A 20,784-nucleotide genomic window follows, 5' to 3' on the forward strand; every position below is an offset into this window, starting at 1 on the left:
TTCTCTACTTATCAGTTGTTACTAATACACAAGCAAGTGTAATTAAAAAAAAACCCAAACAAAAAAACCCAAACTTTTTTTCTGACCTGTTTGCAGTTTTGAAGAAGGAAAATAAAGTAGTCTGTGTTTCCACGTGAAATTAATTTCTTTATTTCCCAAAAATGGGACTTAACATTTTTCAGATGTTCAAAAGAAAGTGTTTATTTTATTTTGTTTTTTTTTAACCTGATATTACTGCTCACTAATGTTAAAAACAAACAAACAAACATCTTTCAACCAATGATCTTGTTCAAGCTGGGAACTGAGATTGGCTGTACAGATAGAAGAATAGTAAAATAACTATTTGACCATAAGCTTTTTTTTTTTTTTGGTAGAATATTAGTGACATAATTGATAAATAAACTGGGGACAGGGGGTTTAATGTGTCCAAACGCACTTCTTTCAAAGACCTGGATATCTTCCAGATATTGCTATATACTTTCTTTTTTTTACAAAAAAAATCTATATTGTACTCGTGCCAAAGAATGGTCTAAACAGGTATGTAGAGGGAGGTTTTTTTAAATTATTGGCAATTGCTACAACATGAAAGAATTGTTGAACCTATTAAAATATACACCATCGAAAGATCATAAGCAACATACAGTTTGGGATTTTGGTGGGAGTAGAGGGAGGTGAATTGAGTGTAGGACTGAGATGTTGAATGCATAACATGTAAAGCACTCTAGTTTGACTGGGTACCTTCATAGCTTGCAGCTAAAAGTGGTGATGCACATTATTCATAATTTAGAACTGGATGTTCCCTGAAAATGTAAAGTGACTTTTAAAATGTGATTTCACAGAGCTAAATGAAAGGCCAGTTCAGTATGCATTAAGCAATAAGGATGTGCAGCCGGAAACCAGTGAGCTTCTTTTCTCTACAATAAATTCATAATATTATTTTGGTGTGAGGTTTATTATTCTCATGTCAAAAGAATAATAGTAGTTCCCTGGTATATCAGTATGACTGTGGCTCACCTCTTCTAACATGAACCCTGTAACACAGGTGTCTGGCTCCTTTTTGTCAGGAGTATTGCTCACACATCTACCAGTGTGCTCAGATGGCTGGTTTGGGATAGGAAGAATTGTCCTCTGGAGCTGCAATATTTTTCCATTGATTATACAGGAGTCTGGCTGTCAACAGAAACAGGAGCAGTGGACCTCCACCCACTGCAGCTGCTTCCCAGCTCCTGTATGTTGCATGTGACCTTCCCCCAGGTGTGTTCCACCAGCATACCATGCCCTCCTGTTTCCTTTCCCTCACTACCTTACAGTGTGGTATCTGTGGTGACAAGTGGTCTGGAGGAATAGTTTTGCCACCAACCTTCATTGTTTCCATACTTCCATGTCAATGTCCCACTTGCATACTTCATACTTCTTTGATCTTCACCTTTGTGTGAGTTCTTTCTCTCCCTGTTGTGAGCTCTCATTCGATGATGCACATAAAGAGCAGGAAATAGGTCTCCTGGCTCTCCTTTCCCATGTCCTCCATATTTGGCAACATTGGTGACCTTCCCTCATTCAAGTGTGTGAAACTTTTGTGATGGCTCTGTAATGGTCTTGGGCTTTCTCACTGTAGCAGGGAAAGACCTTTCTGTAGCATAGGCTGTAGTAAAGCCTTTCCCCACCCTGCAACCTGACATGCATGCGAGGCTGTTTTGGGGGACTCATAGGCCCCCATGGATCAGCCTGGTGCTGGCATGGAGCAGGGAAAGCAGCCAAGCTCTGGCTTATGCAGCCATGAAGTCACAGGGCTCTGGGAGAGAAGCCAGTGAAGCTTGCCTAGTACTTGCTGTCTGAGGCATGGCAACAGGGCCACACTTGATGGTTGGAAAATGCCTTCCAAATCCTGGAAATTTGTATTTTCTCATGGGGCTTGTAACCACGTTCAAGTCAGGCACAACTCTGTACTATAGATGATGTCATTGGTACGGCACACTCATTCCTGAATGCTTCTTCTGTCAGCTTGTGTTTGTGGTGCTCTGAATGACTCCTGGTTTGCTTCCATACCCAGTGGACTGAACTTTTAATTTATTGTGTTTAAGTTTTTTAGTAGAGATGTCATGGAACTGCACCATCTCTTTGAAACCTTGTGAGTTCCTGCTTTTGTGGATGTTGTACTTCTCTTTCTGGTCCTGCAAGACTGGAGTTTCATCAGCCTCTAAATCTCAGCAGATATTATATGCACAGCATTTCCTTTGAGAGAACTGTCAGATTTTATTTTGAGGTAGATTGATCAAAGCTAAGATGAGTTTAGAATAGTAATATTTACAAATATTAGAGTAAGAAGCATTTCATGTTATTGAGCCATACTCCAGAGAAAATGCTAAGTGACATAAACACTACAAGACTGTTGTTCCATCGTCTAAATGCTTCTAAGAAAAAAAAAACTTTAAGAAAACACTCAGGAGATTTTAATCAGATGCTTTAACTCAGAGATCAGACAGGTGTGCTCTCCTCAGCTAACCTTAGGCGGTGTGGTAACGCAGGTGGCCTCTGCATTTTTCCATTGGTCAAAAATCCCCATGCACCCAGAGACACTTTATTTTCCCTGGGAGGAATGATGAATGAGAGGAGCCCACCAGATATTTTAGCAAGACATACATACATATGCAGAGGCATATTTCCATTTTTCTGGTTGTGCCCAAGTAAGAAAGCTGCTTGCTTGAGGGTGACTGACAAATATGTCCTTCCTCTTTCTAGCAGCCCCAACCAAACTCTGAAGGCCTGAGACTAGTCTAGAAGCAGGAGTAGTTGCTTCTAAATCACTTCTGGGTGTGTTTTCAGAGCAGTAAAATAACATTGTTATTACACTCAGTCTAGTGTCTCTAATATTATTCTGTTGCCTCCAAAGAAATGCACTTATCAGGAAGCTCTTTCATTAAGAGACAATGTATGTTTATTTTTGCTTATGTACAGTGATAGATGGAGTGGAAAATATGGGAAGCTTTCTGTTAGACCTGACATACAAGGTGCAATGGTCTGTGCAGGCTGGGTGGTGGACATTGAGGCTGCTTCTGGTTTAATGAAGCTGGAAAATGTGAAGCGAGTGTATTCAAATATACTTGTACTTGATATGATTTTGGATATATTGTATCAGATCAAAAGTGCTCTGCCTTTGCCTTCTTTGTATCCCCTTGGCATTTTGGTATGAATTACTTTGGTTACTGCAAGGTCATGGTGAATGCTTAAAAAAAAAGTGTTTTTATCAGCAATTGCTCTTGATGTGTTTTCTGGCAGTATTCATGAAGATAACATTTGCTACAGCAAACATTAACAGTTAATAAAATAATCAGAGTGAACATTGCTTCCTGATGGCATAGGTCTGTTAGAGGCACTGGGAGTATGTTGGGCAAAAACCTGCTCACCGAGTTCTTGGAGAAGTGAGCTTGGCTCTTCTCTTCAGACTTTTGAAACCAGCCAGCATTGAAGGGTTTGGTCATTGTGTCCTGCATCACCAGTGTGACAGCGCTGCTGTGGTGGCACATATATCCTTTCTGTAAAAAAAGTCATTGTTTTAGTTTCTCTGGTGTAAGCCTTACTATGAGGTATTTGCTTTTCACTATTCATATTAGAAAATGTTAGATAAATTACCTTTGGAACGACGCTTTGTATTTCAGGTTGTGGTTAAAAAGCAGGTAGTATCCTAGGTGGGAAAAATAAAGTCCATTTATTTTTTGGTATCCCAGTAAAACAGAGACCAAACTGCATAGTGATACATCTGGGATGGGGTGGGAGCAGCTTCCCATTTGCAAGTGGGCTGTTGGTATGGCCATTGCCTGGAGATGCCCACACTTGAGCTCGGAGTCAGGTTTGAGGCAGGTCAGCTAGTCTGCTGACCTCGAATGGTTTTCTTTTCTTAGCTTAGTTACTGCTGTTTAATTTTGCTCTAGTAATTATTTACTGGGCTGAAAGGGAAGGGGCCAATCTGTAGGTTTGAGTGCAAGGGCGCTTGTCCAGGGTGTGATTGGCCTCTTATAACAGTGAGGTTTGTGCAATTTAATGGGTTATTATTTGTTCTGAAGTGAGTGTAGGTCAGTGTTTCAGGGCCTCTTGGGTTAAAATAGGTGCATTTGTCCAAGGAACAAAAATATTTTATTTCAGTGATTGGCCTTTTTATACAGAGTCTGTTTTTTGCAGAAGACTTGCTAATGAGCTGTAATTTACAGTATTTTCTGCAGGTGTGGATCTAACAGATGGGCTGATGAAAAGAATCCTTACAATCAGCAGAGCAGCGGCTCTGGAAGCTAATATTGGGCTAGAACATCTGGTCTTTATAGAGAAAGGCTTTTGGGGGGAAACACTTGCTCTTGACTCCTCCAAATTACTCACCAGTCCCATCAGGGTAACAGGCCTGAACCAGCCTCAGTGCCTCACAGCAGGAGGCTTGGGGTAAGCCCGTACGAAGTCAGAACCCATGACTTGAGCCTGTTGCAGATCAAGAGACATCCAGCAACCCCTCAGTCCCTGGTGTTTGGTATGATAGGCCTGTCAGTGGACGTTCTGGTTTCATTATGTTGTACACAGATGTACATAGCACATGGTTTGAAGGGACATGGGATGAAATAACTATCCTACAAAATTCACAGTAGAAATTAGCCTTGGCAGACATATGAAAACTATATCTCAAGTCCCTCTTCTTTGCTTCTTCTATTTCATGGTATTTTTCCCTCAAAAATAAAAATGCACTAAAGATGGATTCAGAACTGCCATCCAGGGATGGATGGATATATTCTGTAGCTTTAAAACTAGTGTAATTATTGTCAACTGCCCTGTGGCTATGGTTGTAATATCCACTGATTTTGTAAACAGTTTTGGCTGTGTTGTTTGCTGAATAATCTCTTAGCATAATAATTTTTCTTCCACTAATTAAAAGCATCTTTGTAACTCTAGGCTTTGTTTTCTTCTTATAGCAAAGAGCTCCAGGGAAGGTCTTGCATGATGCTGTTTGCAACCACCTGAACCTTGTCGAAGGCGACTACTTTGGCCTTGAATTTCCAGATAATAAAAAGATGATGGTATGTAAATGGATTAATTTTCATCTGGTTTTCATTTGCATACACACTGTATTCTCTCCTTTTGCTCCTTACTTGAAAGATATGTTTAATCCTCAATCTCCAAAAGGAAAAGGACTTTAAAAAAAAAAAATTCTTGCCTACTGGAGTTGAAGAAATGTTTTTAAAACCTAATTGCTCCTGTCAGACTTCATCTGTGTTGAAAATAACAGCCAATTCAGACACAAGTTTGGAAAGCATTTTGTTTTTATAAGTTGCTGTAGAGAAGCCAAAGGCTGGACTGTTGCAAACCTCAACTCTTGATTTTACAGTCCTGCTTGATTTGGAGTGCAGAAATGATCTTTCTCCACTGACAGAGAAGTTGCAATGACTGTGACAGAGTTCATGAAAAACATTTTGGGGCAAGAAACGGGATAGATAAAGTATGACAAGGTTAATAAAAAGGAAAGAAAAGCCAGAAACCCCAAACAAATTGATGGAAGTTTTATCTTGGGGGCTGTGTGGCACAGTCAGGTGTCCTGGTCCTGACACTCTGGAGATCAGCTGCTGGCAACACTCAGGCATTGCACTACTAGTATCATCTAGCAGAGAAAGCCAGAGGCTAATGATTCTTAGCCTTTAATGACTTTCTTTTTGAAGTTTGTTTTACTTTAGATTTACTTGTGACCTACTGGTGTCTGTGCTAGTTATCTGAATTGCTTTACCAGTACACTCTGATGTACATTGGATTTCATGCCTGTTGGGTGGATTTTGCACATGTAGCCTGGCTGACCTAAAGGAGGTGAGTTTGGGCAATTAGAAAAAAAAAATCTGTTCTCTGTCCATTTAGTTAAAATATGCATAAGGAGCAATATTTCTTAATGAAATAAACTGTAGCAATCTCTTGTCTGTCATGGTCTAGTACAGGCATATCATATCATGGCCAGGCTTCGCGAACAAAGACTTGAGAAAGGCTCTGCCCACATTTGCTACAGGTGCACTGGTGGCTAAAGAGGCCAATGTGAGATAGACAAGATCAGTTGCAAAAGGCACAGCAGAAAGACTCCTTGGATGGTATCGGCAGGATGCGATTCTTTCTGCGTTGTCTTTTCGGTGGGATCCTGCGGGCGTTCTCAAAAGAAGCAGCAGCGTTATGGATTGTGTGTCTCCAGACCTCCCGATTGGAGGCCAGAGTAGACCAGCAATGAAGACCAATGTGGCCAAGGCTGAGATGTTGAGTACAGGCATAGACACTAGTCAACAAACTGAACACTAGTGGTCATATTGATTTAGGTTAACTGTAATTAAATAGGAAATTTTTAAAAATGGATGTTAATCTTTAGAAGTCATCTGCTTCACAGTTTGCTCTTGGAATTACATGAAATAGTTTACTAGAAAGTTTAGTATTCTGCCAGATATCTTTGGCTAATGCTTTAGGTAACTTGAGAGCTTAACATAACTCTTCAAAACAGTGCAACTGTACAGTACTATTACGGCAGAGGGTTTGCTTAGTCATGTTAATAATGACATACTGACACTGCTGATGTATGTATGTAAAAACGAAACTAATTCTAACATTTATTGTATATACAGTTGCTTTTTAGTTTTCTAGAAAGTAGAGAAGGTCATTTGATCAACCTTCTCTGCTTCACAGGTCGTTAAGTTTCAAATGGATGACCCTCTGTGTTTTGCTCAGAGACCTCAAGTAAACAGTTTTCAGTCTTGTGAAAACAGAACCCTTTATTTGCTTGAGGCAGAACACAGGAGAGATCGAGGTGCTGCCACTGCCTGAGGCTCTTGCAGTGGCAGGAACTGACTGGCTGGAAATATGTCTGGACAGTCACAGTGGGGAAGACATGGTTCTGATGAAGAGGAAGGTGGAAAAAAACCCCTAAAGCTATTGCCAGTTTGACCTGAAGGAAAATAGCTCCATGCACTGAACATGGTAACTCACCTGGCCCCTACTCTTGGGAAAGGAAATACTAGCCAAATATCTGAGAGCACTGGTCTACATTCTTGCTCGTTGTTCCAGTCTTTACTTCTGAAAATGGGGAGATACCACAAACCTTGCCCACATCCAGTCAGCTATGCCCCAAGAATGGTGAGATTCAGTGGAACGAATGCCTTCAACTACCTGAAAGCAACTCACGGAAACTCTGAACCAGAAGATTTGATTATGAATTGTTGTTTCAATGTGGAACAGCCCTCTGAGAGTATTATTTACACTTAAATTGTTGTAACCTGTTTATATGATGCAGTTGAGGTGAATGTTCCTGTGGGATTTAACATTTTCTGAGCTTCATAATGGCCATAATGTAGAACTCAAACACTGTGCAAATAAAAAAAATTGCAGTTAATAGTGTGTCTGAGAAATAAAACACACATGCTTATTTTGCATTCATATCATCTGAACAGAATGAGTTGCTTTTCCAATGTAGAGTGCAATGTAAAAGGAAAAATAAATATTTAGAGTGTATTTATTTGGATGTGATCATATGTACATGAAGTCATATATTCACAGTTCAGCTGTGCTTATTTCAACATGCAAGGATCTACACCTCATATCTGACATATTGACAGTTGTATGTCAAGATACCTGGCAGATGTATACATTCAAGCATGCCATGCTTGTAGCAGACAAGATCTGCTGAAGATGGGAGATGAATGTGGAGGGTCTGAGGGCTGCACTTCCTGCTGGGACAAGGAGAAATGAGGCGCTGTTGCCAAGCTTGGGGTTTCACAGAGTTTCATCACACTTGATGTCTGCCCCAATTCTCCAGCTGCTGAAATCTGGTCATCATTGTGGAATGCCAGCCTTCATTTAACAAATAAGTAATCTAACCTCTGTAGTTCTGGAGAAAATTGAAAACATAAATCTTAATTGAGTCCTCACATTAATTTTCATTTCCAGTTTATAAACCAGTCTCAGATTTACAGTGTTAAGATATAGTGTGGGAGTTGCATGATGCCTAAGTTTTGATTCCTTGGGTTTGGTGACAGTGGTAAGATCTTTGTTTTGGCTCACATTTCTCTCTACACGCATTCAATACATGCGTTTGTAGTATCCAGCAGTCTATCCAAGGATGTTATAACTTGCTTGTAGGATGACTGGGAAAGTAAAGAAAGGAATGATGCACTTGTGTGCTCATGCTGTATCATAAACTCCCTCTGGGGAGAAGGGAGATTTATCTTTTTTTAGTGTCAAGTAAACTATATGACTCCCATAATCTTGCAAATTGAGTATTTCATATTTGATATGTCACTTTTCTAACTAAACTTGGCAAAGTCCCTGACCTTGGTTGCAGATTGTGTGTGTGCAAACTTTCTGAAACAAAACAGTTTTAAGTTATTGAAGTGTCAGAGTGATTTAGAACCAGTTTAACATGTGATAAACGCTGTGTTTCTGTTCTTGGATAACCAAGTTTCTTTAGCCTTTGAAAAAAAAGAAAAACACTTTCCTAGACTGAGAAATGTAAGAAGAATTCAAGTACTCATATTAGTAATGATAAAAATATCACACAGCATTGGAGCAGTTATAGCAGCAATACAGGCCTGTTCCTGTCTGGCTTCTCAGGTGATTTTAGAAAATTGATATTTTGAGTATGTTTCAGTCTCTGCATAATGTAAAATTATTAAAGGTCAAAGAAGTAATAATTTTAATACATAGTGTTTTTCTAGAGGAAGACTCAGTTAATTTGTTTTTTAATGGCTTTGACCTTTGTGATGGTTCTTCCACAAATTCCAGACATCTGCAAGGGAGGCCCTGTGCAATTTAGTGAGATAACAAAATGCAAATCTTGGGCATAGGTAGTTAGTTACCAGCTGAGAACTGTGAGCTGTCACACTTCTCCAGGTCCTGTGAATCATCTGGCTTTTACCTTCTGCTTTCTGTAATGTTTTGTCTAGGACGTTCTGATTTGAGACTGCAGGATGTGGATTTAAGCTCTTAAAACTATAATTCCACCTGCTACTTCCCTTTTGAAAGCTGAAGGAAAGACCCATACACTGTCCTGGAAAATGGGTTGTTAAAAAACATATGAAACTGAACTATATGCAGAAGTTACACTGTCCCCAGTTAAGAAAGTCTGGGCCTGAGCTTCCTGGCTTTATAAAAAAGGTAAAATTTTTCCACAAATTGAAAGTAAGCTTTCTCCCACCCTTGTGCTGTTGTCTGCCTCACACCTGAGAGGACATTCCTCCCACAGGCGGGGAGAGGGAGGCTCCTTTATCTACGTGGAGCCAAGCAAGGGAGCTCCAGATTTATGCCCAGACCTCACAGTAGGACTCCTGTTGGGTCCCCAAAACCAGGAGGCTGCTGCTTTCTTGTTTCTCTATTTGCCCAATGTTCTTGGCTCAAAGGCAAGCACCATCCCCTTTCACTTACCTTTCTCAAAATTAATTAGGATGAAGACCACAATGACGGTATAGGACTGTCTTTTTCTAAACTCCTATTTTTAGTTGTTCTTTCCACAAAATTAATGGTTCCTGACCAAATGTGCTGATGTGTTGATGCCTGAGACAAGTGAGGGGTAGACTTCCTCACTGTTTCCCATCTCTCTGAATCTGTACTGCTTCAAAAGCTGTGCCAATTAACAATGCCAGTTCCTGAGCATCTTTCAGAGTTGTAAGGAGAAAATCCACTGTGTATAATTAAGGAAAGCATAATGACCACACTGGAAAAAAATACATATGCAGCTGATAATATAAGTAATGCAATTAAAAATGCTGCTCTAGTAGTTTGTTCAGAGGTGATAACCACCTTCTTTTGTTTTCAGGTGTGGCTTGATCTTTTGAAGCCTGTTATGAAACAGATTAGAAGTAAGTATTTCCTTGTTGACATTTTTTTCCTTAGTCTGAGAGTATTTGAATAAATTAGGACTCTGTCAGTTGCAATCTTTAGCTTCTAAACTTTCTTCACTGAATTTTTTTTGGATTCTTTTTTATTTCTAATCTGTCCTTAAGAGATGTACTCTGCATGATGTGAAGATATGTCACATGAACATATGAAGGGGCTGACCCTGTAGGAGGCTAAAGTTTAGTCAGTCACTAGAAGAGGCACTGGTGGCAGTGAAAGTAACAATTTTGTAGAGAAAAATTTAGTACAGTAAAAGAAGGTTTAAAGGAAGCATACGTTGCTGACAGGTAGCAGTAATTGGGATAGAAGAAAAAGAACACAAAGATGTTACTACTGGGAAGGAGCTAGCAGATGTATTACAACATCTGTATTGCTGCGGAACCTGAAACTAGTAGAGATGAAGAGGAGGGAACAGTTGGGATAGGGCCTTCAGGAGAAGTTATGGTGGGTGGTGGGAAAGGATAGGAAATTGTAGATAGCCACCAACTCTGGAAAGAGTAGAAGTGAACAGGAAAGGTTTTGGTTATTTTGTTTCTCTATCAAATATCAGACAAGTTTTTAGTTTATTGAGCTTTACTGTTGAGACTTAAGTTTTCCTAGGTGTATCTCTGGTGGTGTTAGTCCGAGTGTATGGTCTGGCACCTGTCCCTCTCACACAATGAAGATGCATTGCTTCTTTTGTCACTGGTCGTACTTGCAAAAGTTGGAACAAATGTGCTGCTGTTAAAGTGGAAATAATAATTTGTTAATGACCTTAAAAAATAAAGTGTATTTGAAAAATACACTTGAAAAATAGAGTGTATAATTATCTCTCTCCTGTTCCAGAGCAAGGAAAATAGACACACATAATATATTTTATTGGATTGACTCATGTAATTACTAAAAACGGAGTTGGTTTTAGGAGAGTAGCCCTTGACGAAGCTACTGTTCTCTTTTATTGTGTGTAAATTTTATTGGGCAGTCTCTAAATATCCTGCATACTAACAAAGGACAGGAGTTTAGCGTGTCTGTACGCACTACAGATTACATGAATCATCCCTTGTACATCATTGTGGATAATAAAATTTGGCCAGCATGTTACTGATGTTTACTAACTTCCTTTGACATTTCCCCTAGGACCGAAGCATGTTGTTGTAAAATTTGTGGTAAAGTTCTTCCCACCTGACCACGCTCAGCTGCAGGAGGAACTGACAAGGTTAGTAGCTGCATGACTATTCTTTCTTGCTAAATCTCTGATGGACAGAGGGGAAAACATGGAATTGGAGATGAATGGGTGAGGATCGATGACTGCCTCTTTGTATTAGCTTGATACAATTTGTCCCAGCCTTGAATGCACCTGAAAAAAGAGGCCCTAAGATTCAGTTGCAGTTCACACTGAGGGGTTCTGCAAAGTGTGTGAGTCCTTTACCTCCTTGGATTTGAAGTCCGAGGAAAGCTTTACTGCACCCCAAGAGAGGTTAGTTTGGCAACAGAGTTCTCTAAGCCCCTTTGGCAGTGGTGTTGGAAAGGACCTGACTTAGTCATGAATTGGCAGCCTGGATCACCCTTCTGCTGAGGGACACGTGGGACTGCACTCGTGTTTGGGATAGAGCAGTTTTACATGAATTGCTAATTTACAGCAGCATTGAACCCTATTTGTAGAGCCAACACACACGTCAAAGGTTTGCACAGATGAAAGTGTGACTTTGGAGATGGAGAAATAGAAAGGAAAAGGAATAGAATGAAAAATAAGAGGAAGGTAGAGATAGATACGCACACATGTAGACAGAGTACCTTAAAGGTGTGTTTCTTTTCACTGCATTTCAAAAACTTCATTGAACCTCTGAATTTCACACTGCTTTGGCACAAAGAGTTGTATTCCTCTGTGAGTAAATATGTATATGAGGGACCTGTTAAGGTTCTTTATCACTAAGAGGTCCTTCCTTTATGGTCAGAAACATTGTTTTGTTGCAGTATTTCTTCACTGCAACTTTTCATTTATTTTTCTGGTTAACAGTATTATAAATTACACGTTTCCATTTTCATTCAGTACTTTCACTATTAGTTTTTATTTTCAATCTTCTCACAAGACAAAGTCCTCTTTTACAAAGAGCTCTGGTGTCCTTATGACTTGCATTATAGAGAACAAGTCCACTTTTGTGATGTTCACTTTTTATCTTTGTCATGTTTCATTTTGAAATAGAGCATTGGAATAGAAAAAAGTAAATTATTGATATCACTTTAAGGCCTGAAAAGAGAAAAGTAGAAATGTGGGGTAGGGAGAAGGAATATTTACTTGAAAGATTGAATAAAAAGAATAAAGGGATGAATGGAAACTCACAATGTGATGTTATTAATGAAACATTTCTGTTTCCCAGTAGATGTCCTGCATATCAGTTGCTTAGTATGTGAACTATAAATTGATTTTCGGTGATCTCTTTCTGCATCTGAAGATGTGCCTCTGAATCCTAATGACTTTTGTTTACGTATTTATGCTTAGGGACTTGAGTATATGTACACAGCAGTGTGCAGGATGTGAAAGCGTTATCCACAGGGAACTGCTTCATGACTTGAAGAAGAGAATATAGCATTTTTGAACCATATTCTTCTCCCAGGGTGAATTTTTTGGGTAGGCAGATGTCTGCAGGTTTCAAAAGGACGTTATGTAGATCTGCTGTATTATTTCAGTGCGTACATACGCAGTACATTTCCATACTCCTCAAATCAACTTGCCCCTTTTATTTCATGTACCTACATCTCATCATTCAGAAATTCACTGTTCAGATGAGAGCTTTTCACTGAACTTATTAAAATCTAGTCTTATTAAAACTATTGAGATGCTATTGTGAGTTCTCCAGAGGAGCTACCGTCTTTGGAAGGCTTGTATCTGACCAGTTCAGGTTTCATATCAGCTGTAGGAGAAATGCCTGTTGCTGGATCTTTTTTTTTTTAAGGAAGAATTGGATACTGAGTGGAACTAAGACATTCAATTTTTGTTGAAGCAAGAAGAATTTAAATGTTGAAATCATGTCATGAACATAGGTTGTCTTTGTACTTAACTATCAATGTAGAATTGCCCTACGTGGCCAGTGGTTTGGAGGCAATGTTTAAAAGGGCTGGTACATGACTGTGCAGGTAATAGAGCCACAGAGGTATCAGAACAAGCTAGATTTGATTCATCAAGGTTTTGTGCATCATTTCCTGATGAGTGTCAAGGTGGAAGTTTGCAGTTCTCTTTTTATTCTACAAGAATCAACTGATACCTCTAAATCACTGATATATCTGTCATTTCTTCATAGTTAAAACCAGCTGCATTATCTAGGATTGCTTGCTGTGTTGCTGAGTACCTAATAGCTGTCACATTTGCTTCCACTGTCATATTGCTCTAGTTCCAAGGGAGGGAAGAAGAGAGATATATCTTGGTTCTGCAAAGCAGACACTGTGTATGACTCTAATGGCAGTAATACACTATCTGTTGTGTTTTATTTAGCCTCTAAACTTAGGTAATTCTGATTACTTCTGTAGATTCCAAAAAGTGTAAGGAACACACAGTCAAAGCCAGAGGTGGTGTTGAAATAATTTATCCTCTTTCCTTCCTGCTTTGTGTAGCTCTTTGTTCATGTTTGTTTTGCAGGTACCTATTTGCATTGCAAGTGAAGCAGGACCTGGCACAGGGAAGGCTAACATGTAATGATACCAGCACTGCCCTCCTAATCTCACACATAGTACAGTGTAAGTTCCCATTTTTCTTCTTTCCAGAAGGATAAACAGGATGACTGGTTGAACATGCTTTGCAGGGTTACCTGCTACTAGCTGCTGTAGGGACAGGCTTAAGCCATATGGACAATTTATTGTACTTGGGTATGATATTCAAATACAGATAATTTACTCTTTCAAATAAAGAAGAGCTTCTGGACATTGGATTTGCATTTTTAAAGCACTGCATTCAATAGGCTGGAAAAGATAATTTAAAAAGTACACTTTGCAGGCCACAACAAACAGGTTGAATTCTTCTGAATTCCTGTTTTATTATATTTTGCGTCATGTCAGCAGAGCATTCGAATTCCTGGAGATCTGTATGCTGTCTAGAGAATGTAGTAAATAAACATGCTTAGAATGCCAGACTAAATCACAGTCCTGATGGGGAAGAAAAGAAAACAACAACACATTTTAAGCCTTTTTTTTTTTAATAGCAAAATACACGCAATAGGACAGTTCAGTAGAATCATACATTAACTTTATTCACCACATCAAAGCTTCTTTTAGCTTCCACATCACTTTAAAGACAGTGTATGTTTTCCATTTCAAGACTTTATGGATACTCATCTTGAGAATAACATTTGGAAAAAACCACCTAGTAGCAAGTATAATGATTGTAATCGACATTGTTTTGAATGGTCGTTGTACAATTCAGTATTGCATATTTCCACTGTAATGCTGCTGTATGGAAATTACAGTCAACAAAGACGTTAGGAAGTTCTTTGAGGATGAACAGATAAATCTCGTGATCCTTTGTCATAGTCTGTTAGAGCACTAGGCCATTTTCTCATCAACTGTTGTTGGAAAAGAAGGCTCTCTATTTGCCATGATCATAATTGCACAGTGTGACTGAGTAGCAGTAAGAAGCTGTGAAATTCTGTATTTCTCATTCTGTTTTAAATCTGAGTATTTCTGCAGGACAAACTTTAAAAAAAAATCTTTGACTAGCGAGTTTTTTGTCTTTTGGTTTTTCCTGTTATGGCGTCCAGCACCAGAAAGAACTGTTGTTCTTTCCTTGGTTAAGCTAGTTCTAACTTACTTTCTTTTCGAGAGAAAAAAATGTCTTGACCATTTGGGGAAATTGAGTCTCATTTGCTGTACTACATTCTAGGATGTTGAGTTTTCCTACTAAAAGTCTGTGTACCAAAGAAAGACATTGAGGAGAGGACCCTAATGCATGTGTCTCTTAATTTGAGGTATTGGTTCATGGTCATCTTCTCTTGAGCTCTTATACTTTAGATGTATTGTTTTTCTTATGACCTCTACTTAGATCCTATTTCATGTCTTACTCATACCTTATTAATTAATCAAGTTCTTCAATGAACCATTTACAGCTCTGAACTGCTCAAGAGCAACTGCTAGCTTGTTTTCCTAAAGCAAGAGCATAAGAGGATAAAACAGGATATTCTTTCACCTTTACAAGCTGCCCATTTCTCTTCTCTCCACAGTTAAACTCAAATTTAATTCCATGTTTTTTCACAATTCCTCCATTCCCCTGACGCACCAATGCAGACTGGTGAGAAGCACTCATTTCTAGGTGTGTAAAAATGGCAAGTCATCACCATTGCTGTTGTGCTACTCCAATGCATTATGCTGTTGGATTAAATAATTTTCCATGGTTGCTGGAAGTGATCATGATGCATTTGAAACTCTCTGTACTTCTTTGTCCCTTTTACTCATGAGCTTGAGGTGCAGAATGATTCTGAATTGGGATTTTAGAATCAAGTAGTACTCTCCTTAGAGGGAAAGCAAGGTAAGTAACTTCTGCATTCAAAAATGGTGGTTTTTCATCATTTCAGAAGAGAGGCAACAGTTTCATCATGCAGAAGTGAGATAGTTTACACAGAATCTGAACTTCCACTTTGGGCAGAGGGATGTTGTGCCTCATGTTGCACCTTCAGTGCTTCTCCTTGCCGTTTCCTGACTGCAAGCAGGATATTTTTTTATTTATTTTTTTATTTTTTTTTCTGTTTAAGATTTTTCCCCCTCCCTTTTTTTGCGTAGTAGAGGTTTTCTAGAAACCTCTGCTAGAAGTTTGTGACTGTCTTTTTTATTTATCCATCTTGTGTCTCATGAACATTTTTCTGTGAGAATTTTATCTGGTAAGAGTCTATAGCTGTATCCTACCCACATGGCTGTCTTTATTTATTTTCTCTCTAGCTTATTATTCAGTAGCAAAAGAAATATTACGTATTTGTCTGCAACAAAAATAAAACTAAAGAGATGATAAGAGTAATGATATCAAAGTGGAAGGATTGAGAATGCAGGTTAGTTATTGTGTCTTAATGATGTTGTGCCAATGAGTGGTTTCCATGGAAAATATCTGATTCCAGGAGGGCCTTATATTATGTATACAAGCTCATGTCGATGTTATAGACTGTTATTTATCATAAACTCATAATATGACAGCAAATAGATTTCTGCTAAATTAACATGTATATTACAGGTTGAAATTTATATTTGAAACATTCTATTTTAAAATACCTTAAAAGCATTGTAGAAAATGTTAGAAGTGAGAGGACACTTTGATACTGCAAATGATGCAGTACAGCAAGCGTGTGAATTAAGATGGACTGACCATAAGCCAAAGGTGTGCCCAGGTGGCCAAGAAGGCTTGTAGTAGTGTGGCCAGCAGGACCAGGGCAGTGATCATCCCCCTGTATTTGACACTGGTAAGGCTGCACTTTGAATCCTGTGTTCAGTTTTGGGCCTGTCACTACAAGAAAAATATTGAGGTGCTGGAACACGTACAAAGAAGGACAATGGAACTGGTGAAGGGTCTGGAGCACAAGTCTTATGAGGAGTGGTTGAGGGACCTGGGAGTGTTTAGGCTGGAGAAAAGGAGGCTCAGTGTTACTTTATTGCTCTCTACAACTACCTGAAAGGAGATTGTAGTGAGGTGGGGGTCAACTTCTTCTCCCAGGTAACAATTGATAAGACAGGATTAGATTAGATACTAGGAAAAATTTCTTCACAAAAAGGATTGTCAAACATTGGAACAGGCTTGGGAAGTTGTTGAGTCACCATCACTGGAGATATTTAAAAGATGTGTAGATGTGGCACTTAGGGACATAGTTTAGTGTTGGACTTGGCAGTGCTGGGTTTACAGTTGGACTTGATGATCTCAGAGGTGTTTTCTAACCTAAGCAATTCTGTGGTTCTGTGATAAGAGAAAAAGAGCTGAAATACAAAGCATTAGACATACCAGAAGTGCTAATGGAGACAGAATACAGCATGGTGTAATGCACTTGCAAGATAAGAGAAAAAGGATCAGCAATGCAAATTAATCTCTGGCTAAATCACATGAAAAGATTTTAAAGAATAGTTACATGTGAGGCTGACATTGTTTACAATATAACTTTGTCACATTCTAGATGGAGTGCTACTAGAAAGGCATTTAAGTTGGAAAAGGAGGATAAGGAGGACAGTACGAGGTCAGGGAGAACAAATTCAGAAGTAACTTGAAAGCCAGGAAGACAATTTTGATAATGGATTAGCAGTTGACAAATGCTGAGAACATTATAGAAATCATGTAGAGGTGAAATAAGTCTTCTTTACTCTTGACTTCGAAGAAAGCCCTACAGAAGGTGTGTTAAGCTCATTTGTGTACATGGCCATATGGGTTATGAACTGCATTTTAAAGAATCCAGGCCCATGTTATTTGACGTGTTGCAAACTTAGGTGGGTTTATGGCTTCATTAAGAACAGAAACTTGCCTTTGAGTTAGAATTAAAAACAACCCAAAAGATTTGTGATTCTGGGATGAGTAAAATTGGATGGAGGGAGCTGTTTCTGATGGGCACAAATGGGACAACTTTTAAAAGCAGAATTCTCAAATATTCTGTAGTACTTCTGCTGTCTCGAGGAATGATTGAGAGCAGACGGGGTGAATGAGGGGGTGGAAATCAAACAGTCTCATTTATCAACTCTTTTGCATCTATGACCTTCAAAATATAAAATGTCATCATGTACCTGCAGGCAGTTTGGGTCGAAAACCTGCTGCTCTGTCATCACAGATGCTTTCGTTCTTCATCTTCAATGCCTACAGGAGGCTATTGCTTCCCCTCTGCATTTGCGGGTACCTCTGATTCCAGGCAAATGTTTGTCAGAAATCACCCACAGTGTTTTAAACATAATCTGAAACCTTCCCTTTTTCTAAATCAACCTGTTTTGGACAGAACTGGATTAAGGGTTCATTTATGTAGGCAGAATGAGTGAGGATGAAGCAGGTGTATCTGAGCTTGGCTCTATGATATCCCAGGTCAACTGTGCAACAATGTGTCTGACTGCAACCTGCATTTAATTTGAAGGCACTGTATTTTAATTTCACTGACGTTACCAAGGTAGCAGCCTTTGTTGCAGAGATGTTGCTATTACTCCGTCAGGTTTGCAGGCAGAAGCTGCTATGCCTGTTCGGTGAAAAAACCAATAGCAGGATTTTCAGAGGCATTCCAAGAATAGCAAGCAATAAGATAGTAATTTGGCACCCACACATAGATTGCCTACCCCTCACCCCCCCACACCTGCCAAAAAGAGGAAATCTCATTGAATGGGCTGAAAAATGGAAGGTGGGTGTGACATACTGTTGCACACACAGTGTTGAATAACTGCAGCAGATGGGAGAAGCTTTGAGGAGGAGGGAGACAGAATGTGTCTCAAACTGCTGCAGAATTAGAGGAAGACAAATGTTTCATAACCCCATAAGGTGGAATACAAGCCTGCATTCAAACAAGCAAACAGAAACATCTTTCAGATTTTCCTTCAAAGATTACAGTGTGGGACCTGGGCCTGGGGAGGAAGCTTGTGCTTGGCTCCTCCATGGAAAGACACCTGAGCATCATGAGTGTGACAGAGATGGATGAGTTCTGCTGAACTAGTACTGGCCTTCCTGTTACCCCTGCCCTTATCCTGCACACAAGTCAAGGTGGCACTGATGGCTTCATTTGTTCCGTTGACATCCAACCACTATTTATTTGGTTATGGGAGACGGAGGGAATCCTTGGACTTCTTCTCATGTATCAAATACGAACACAGGGGAGAAGGGAAGTCATGTGTGGTTGATAATGCAGGGGGAATATGAATTTTAAAACTGTGACATGGCATGCAAGAAACTGTTTGCTTCCCTGCCCTCTTCCAACCTGTCTGGATCTTTTGCATGGACCAGATTATTCAGATTTCATATAGCGTTTTAATAGACTGTTCTTAAAATTCTCCATAGCTGAGATTGGGGATTTTGATGAAACCATAGATCGTGAACACTTAGCGAAGAACAAGTATATACCTCATCAAGAAGCATTAGAAGACAAAATCATGGAATTTCACCGTAACCACATGTAAGTTTTTTTGTTCTTTTTGTTGGCCTTCTTTTCCTGTAGAGTAGTTCTAACTGTAAGTGTATGCTAGATCATAAGTACAAAAGAGATTTGGATTTCAGAGTTTCTCAAAGGTTGCTTCTCAAAAACGGTTAAAGCCCATGAACTTTCGGAAGGTTACTCCTTCCTTTCTCCCATCATCATAACAAGATGTTTAGAGTGCTATTGATTTGATATTCATTCAAGCATGCTGTTATTTTACAGTCTATTTCATACAAAATGCTTCACTGCTGATTTTGTGCAGGTATGATTGCAAGTCACGACTGATCAGTCAGGCACTTCTGACAGTAGTCCTTTGGTTTCAAGGACACTGAATGTTGCCTTTTCACCTTTATGTGCTGTATCTTGAGATGAGTGAAGAAGGAGTTTAATGATAGTTTTATGAAAAGCACATAGTACTTGCAGAATTAGGGATTTGGGGGAATAGAATTCAAGATGATGATGCAAATTGGTATCCAGCGGGAATAAGGTGGTTAACAGAATTACAAATAAGGCATAGAAAGGTACTTTTTTGCTGTCCAGAACCCTTCAAGACTTGAACAGTTTCATTTTTGAGCTAGATTGAATTATAGATGAGTGGTAGTAATTTCTATAGCAGTAATAATCAAGTTTTGCATACTTTCATCACAAAATTAATGCTTCCCAACATTTATGGTAAGATTTTCATGTCTTCTGTTTGCCTTCATTTTGGTATTACATTCACTTTTACAATGAACAGCATCCTTACACACTTCCATTCATCGATTTTTTTTTTTTGGAATACAGCATATTTTCCAATGGAAAATACAAAGGGAGGCAGTAAATTCTGTTAAAGTTAGCGGTTCAAAATCTAACTGTATCCGGTGTCTCAGAGTTGGAGCAATCAAAATTTATAATAGACTGTAAAATCAGTATGTTCTTGGTATTGGTTTAGACTAAGTTGTTGTTCTAGATGATGTAAGGCTGGGGGCATAATAAAACCATACAGATATTATACCTCTGACAGTTTTCAGTCTCTTTGATCAAATCTCTCTTTTTTCTCTGAGTGGCCTTTTGATCTCTATTAAAAGGTGTGACAAATTTGTGTTTCTTCTCGTTTTCTTTCTCAAGGGGACAGACACCAGCAGAGTCTGACTTCCAGCTTTTGGAGATTGCCCGTCGGCTGGAAATGTATGGAATACGCTTGCATCCAGCCAAGGACAGGGAAGGGACAAAAATCAACCTGGCCGTGGCCAACACAGGCATTCTGGTGTTTCAGGTTAGAGCTGCTCAGGACATGATTTTGTACTGCATAAAGCAGAGAGGTTTCTGACAGCAGTAAGAATTTAGGACCTCAGCCATGTGTCTGGTTGGAAAAATTCAGGAACTTCCAAATTTTTTCTGACAATGACCTTAAATGTGTTATAGCTGCATTAGGTCCTTTACTTCCAGGGACTCTTACCTTATTTGCATGCACAGTGCAGAACTCCGTCTGCATCCACAACATGCTGTTCAAGATGCAAACTCATCCATAGCTCACCCTTTCAAGTTGGTCATGCTCCTACACCTTCCCCATATAGGAGAAGGTAGGTCTTGCAGTCATGGTGCAGACTAAATGGGTGTGAAGCAGAGACAAGTAAAACAACAGACAGTTGGAATACATGGAAAAGGATGAAGGTAATTCATTGTGAGCTCTCTGTAGTGTTACTTTGTCAGAGCTTTTACAATTTTCTTCGCCAGCCTTGGCCATTGTACCTTTGCTGAATCTATGAATCTTACTTCTTTCCCTTAAAGATCCAAAGTATTTCCCTTCTATTTCTTTCCTCTCCTT

At 39.2% G+C, this 20,784-nt stretch overlaps 1 protein-coding gene across 2 annotated transcripts in view; it reads left to right on the forward strand.

The window, feature by feature from the left end:
* FARP1 (FERM, ARH/RhoGEF and pleckstrin domain protein 1) overlaps positions 1-20,784 on the forward strand; it is a 181,221-nt gene that overhangs the window by 108,546 nt on the left and 51,891 nt on the right. For both annotated transcript variants that reach the window (XM_018071128.1, XM_018071129.1), the window contains exons 3-8: positions 4,950-5,054; positions 9,806-9,848; positions 11,002-11,080; positions 13,499-13,596; positions 18,842-18,956; positions 20,085-20,232. In XM_018071128.1, the coding sequence (XP_017926617.1) occupies positions 4,950-5,054; positions 9,806-9,848; positions 11,002-11,080; positions 13,499-13,596; positions 18,842-18,956; positions 20,085-20,232 (588 nt within the window). The remainder of the gene's footprint in view (positions 1-4,949; positions 5,055-9,805; positions 9,849-11,001; positions 11,081-13,498; positions 13,597-18,841; positions 18,957-20,084; positions 20,233-20,784) is intronic.

Source organism: Manacus vitellinus, unplaced genomic scaffold (assembly GCF_001715985.3).
Source record: "Manacus vitellinus isolate BGI_N305 unplaced genomic scaffold, ASM171598v3 scaffold_2_pilon, whole genome shotgun sequence".
Taxonomy (NCBI): domain Eukaryota; kingdom Metazoa; phylum Chordata; class Aves; order Passeriformes; family Pipridae; genus Manacus; species Manacus vitellinus.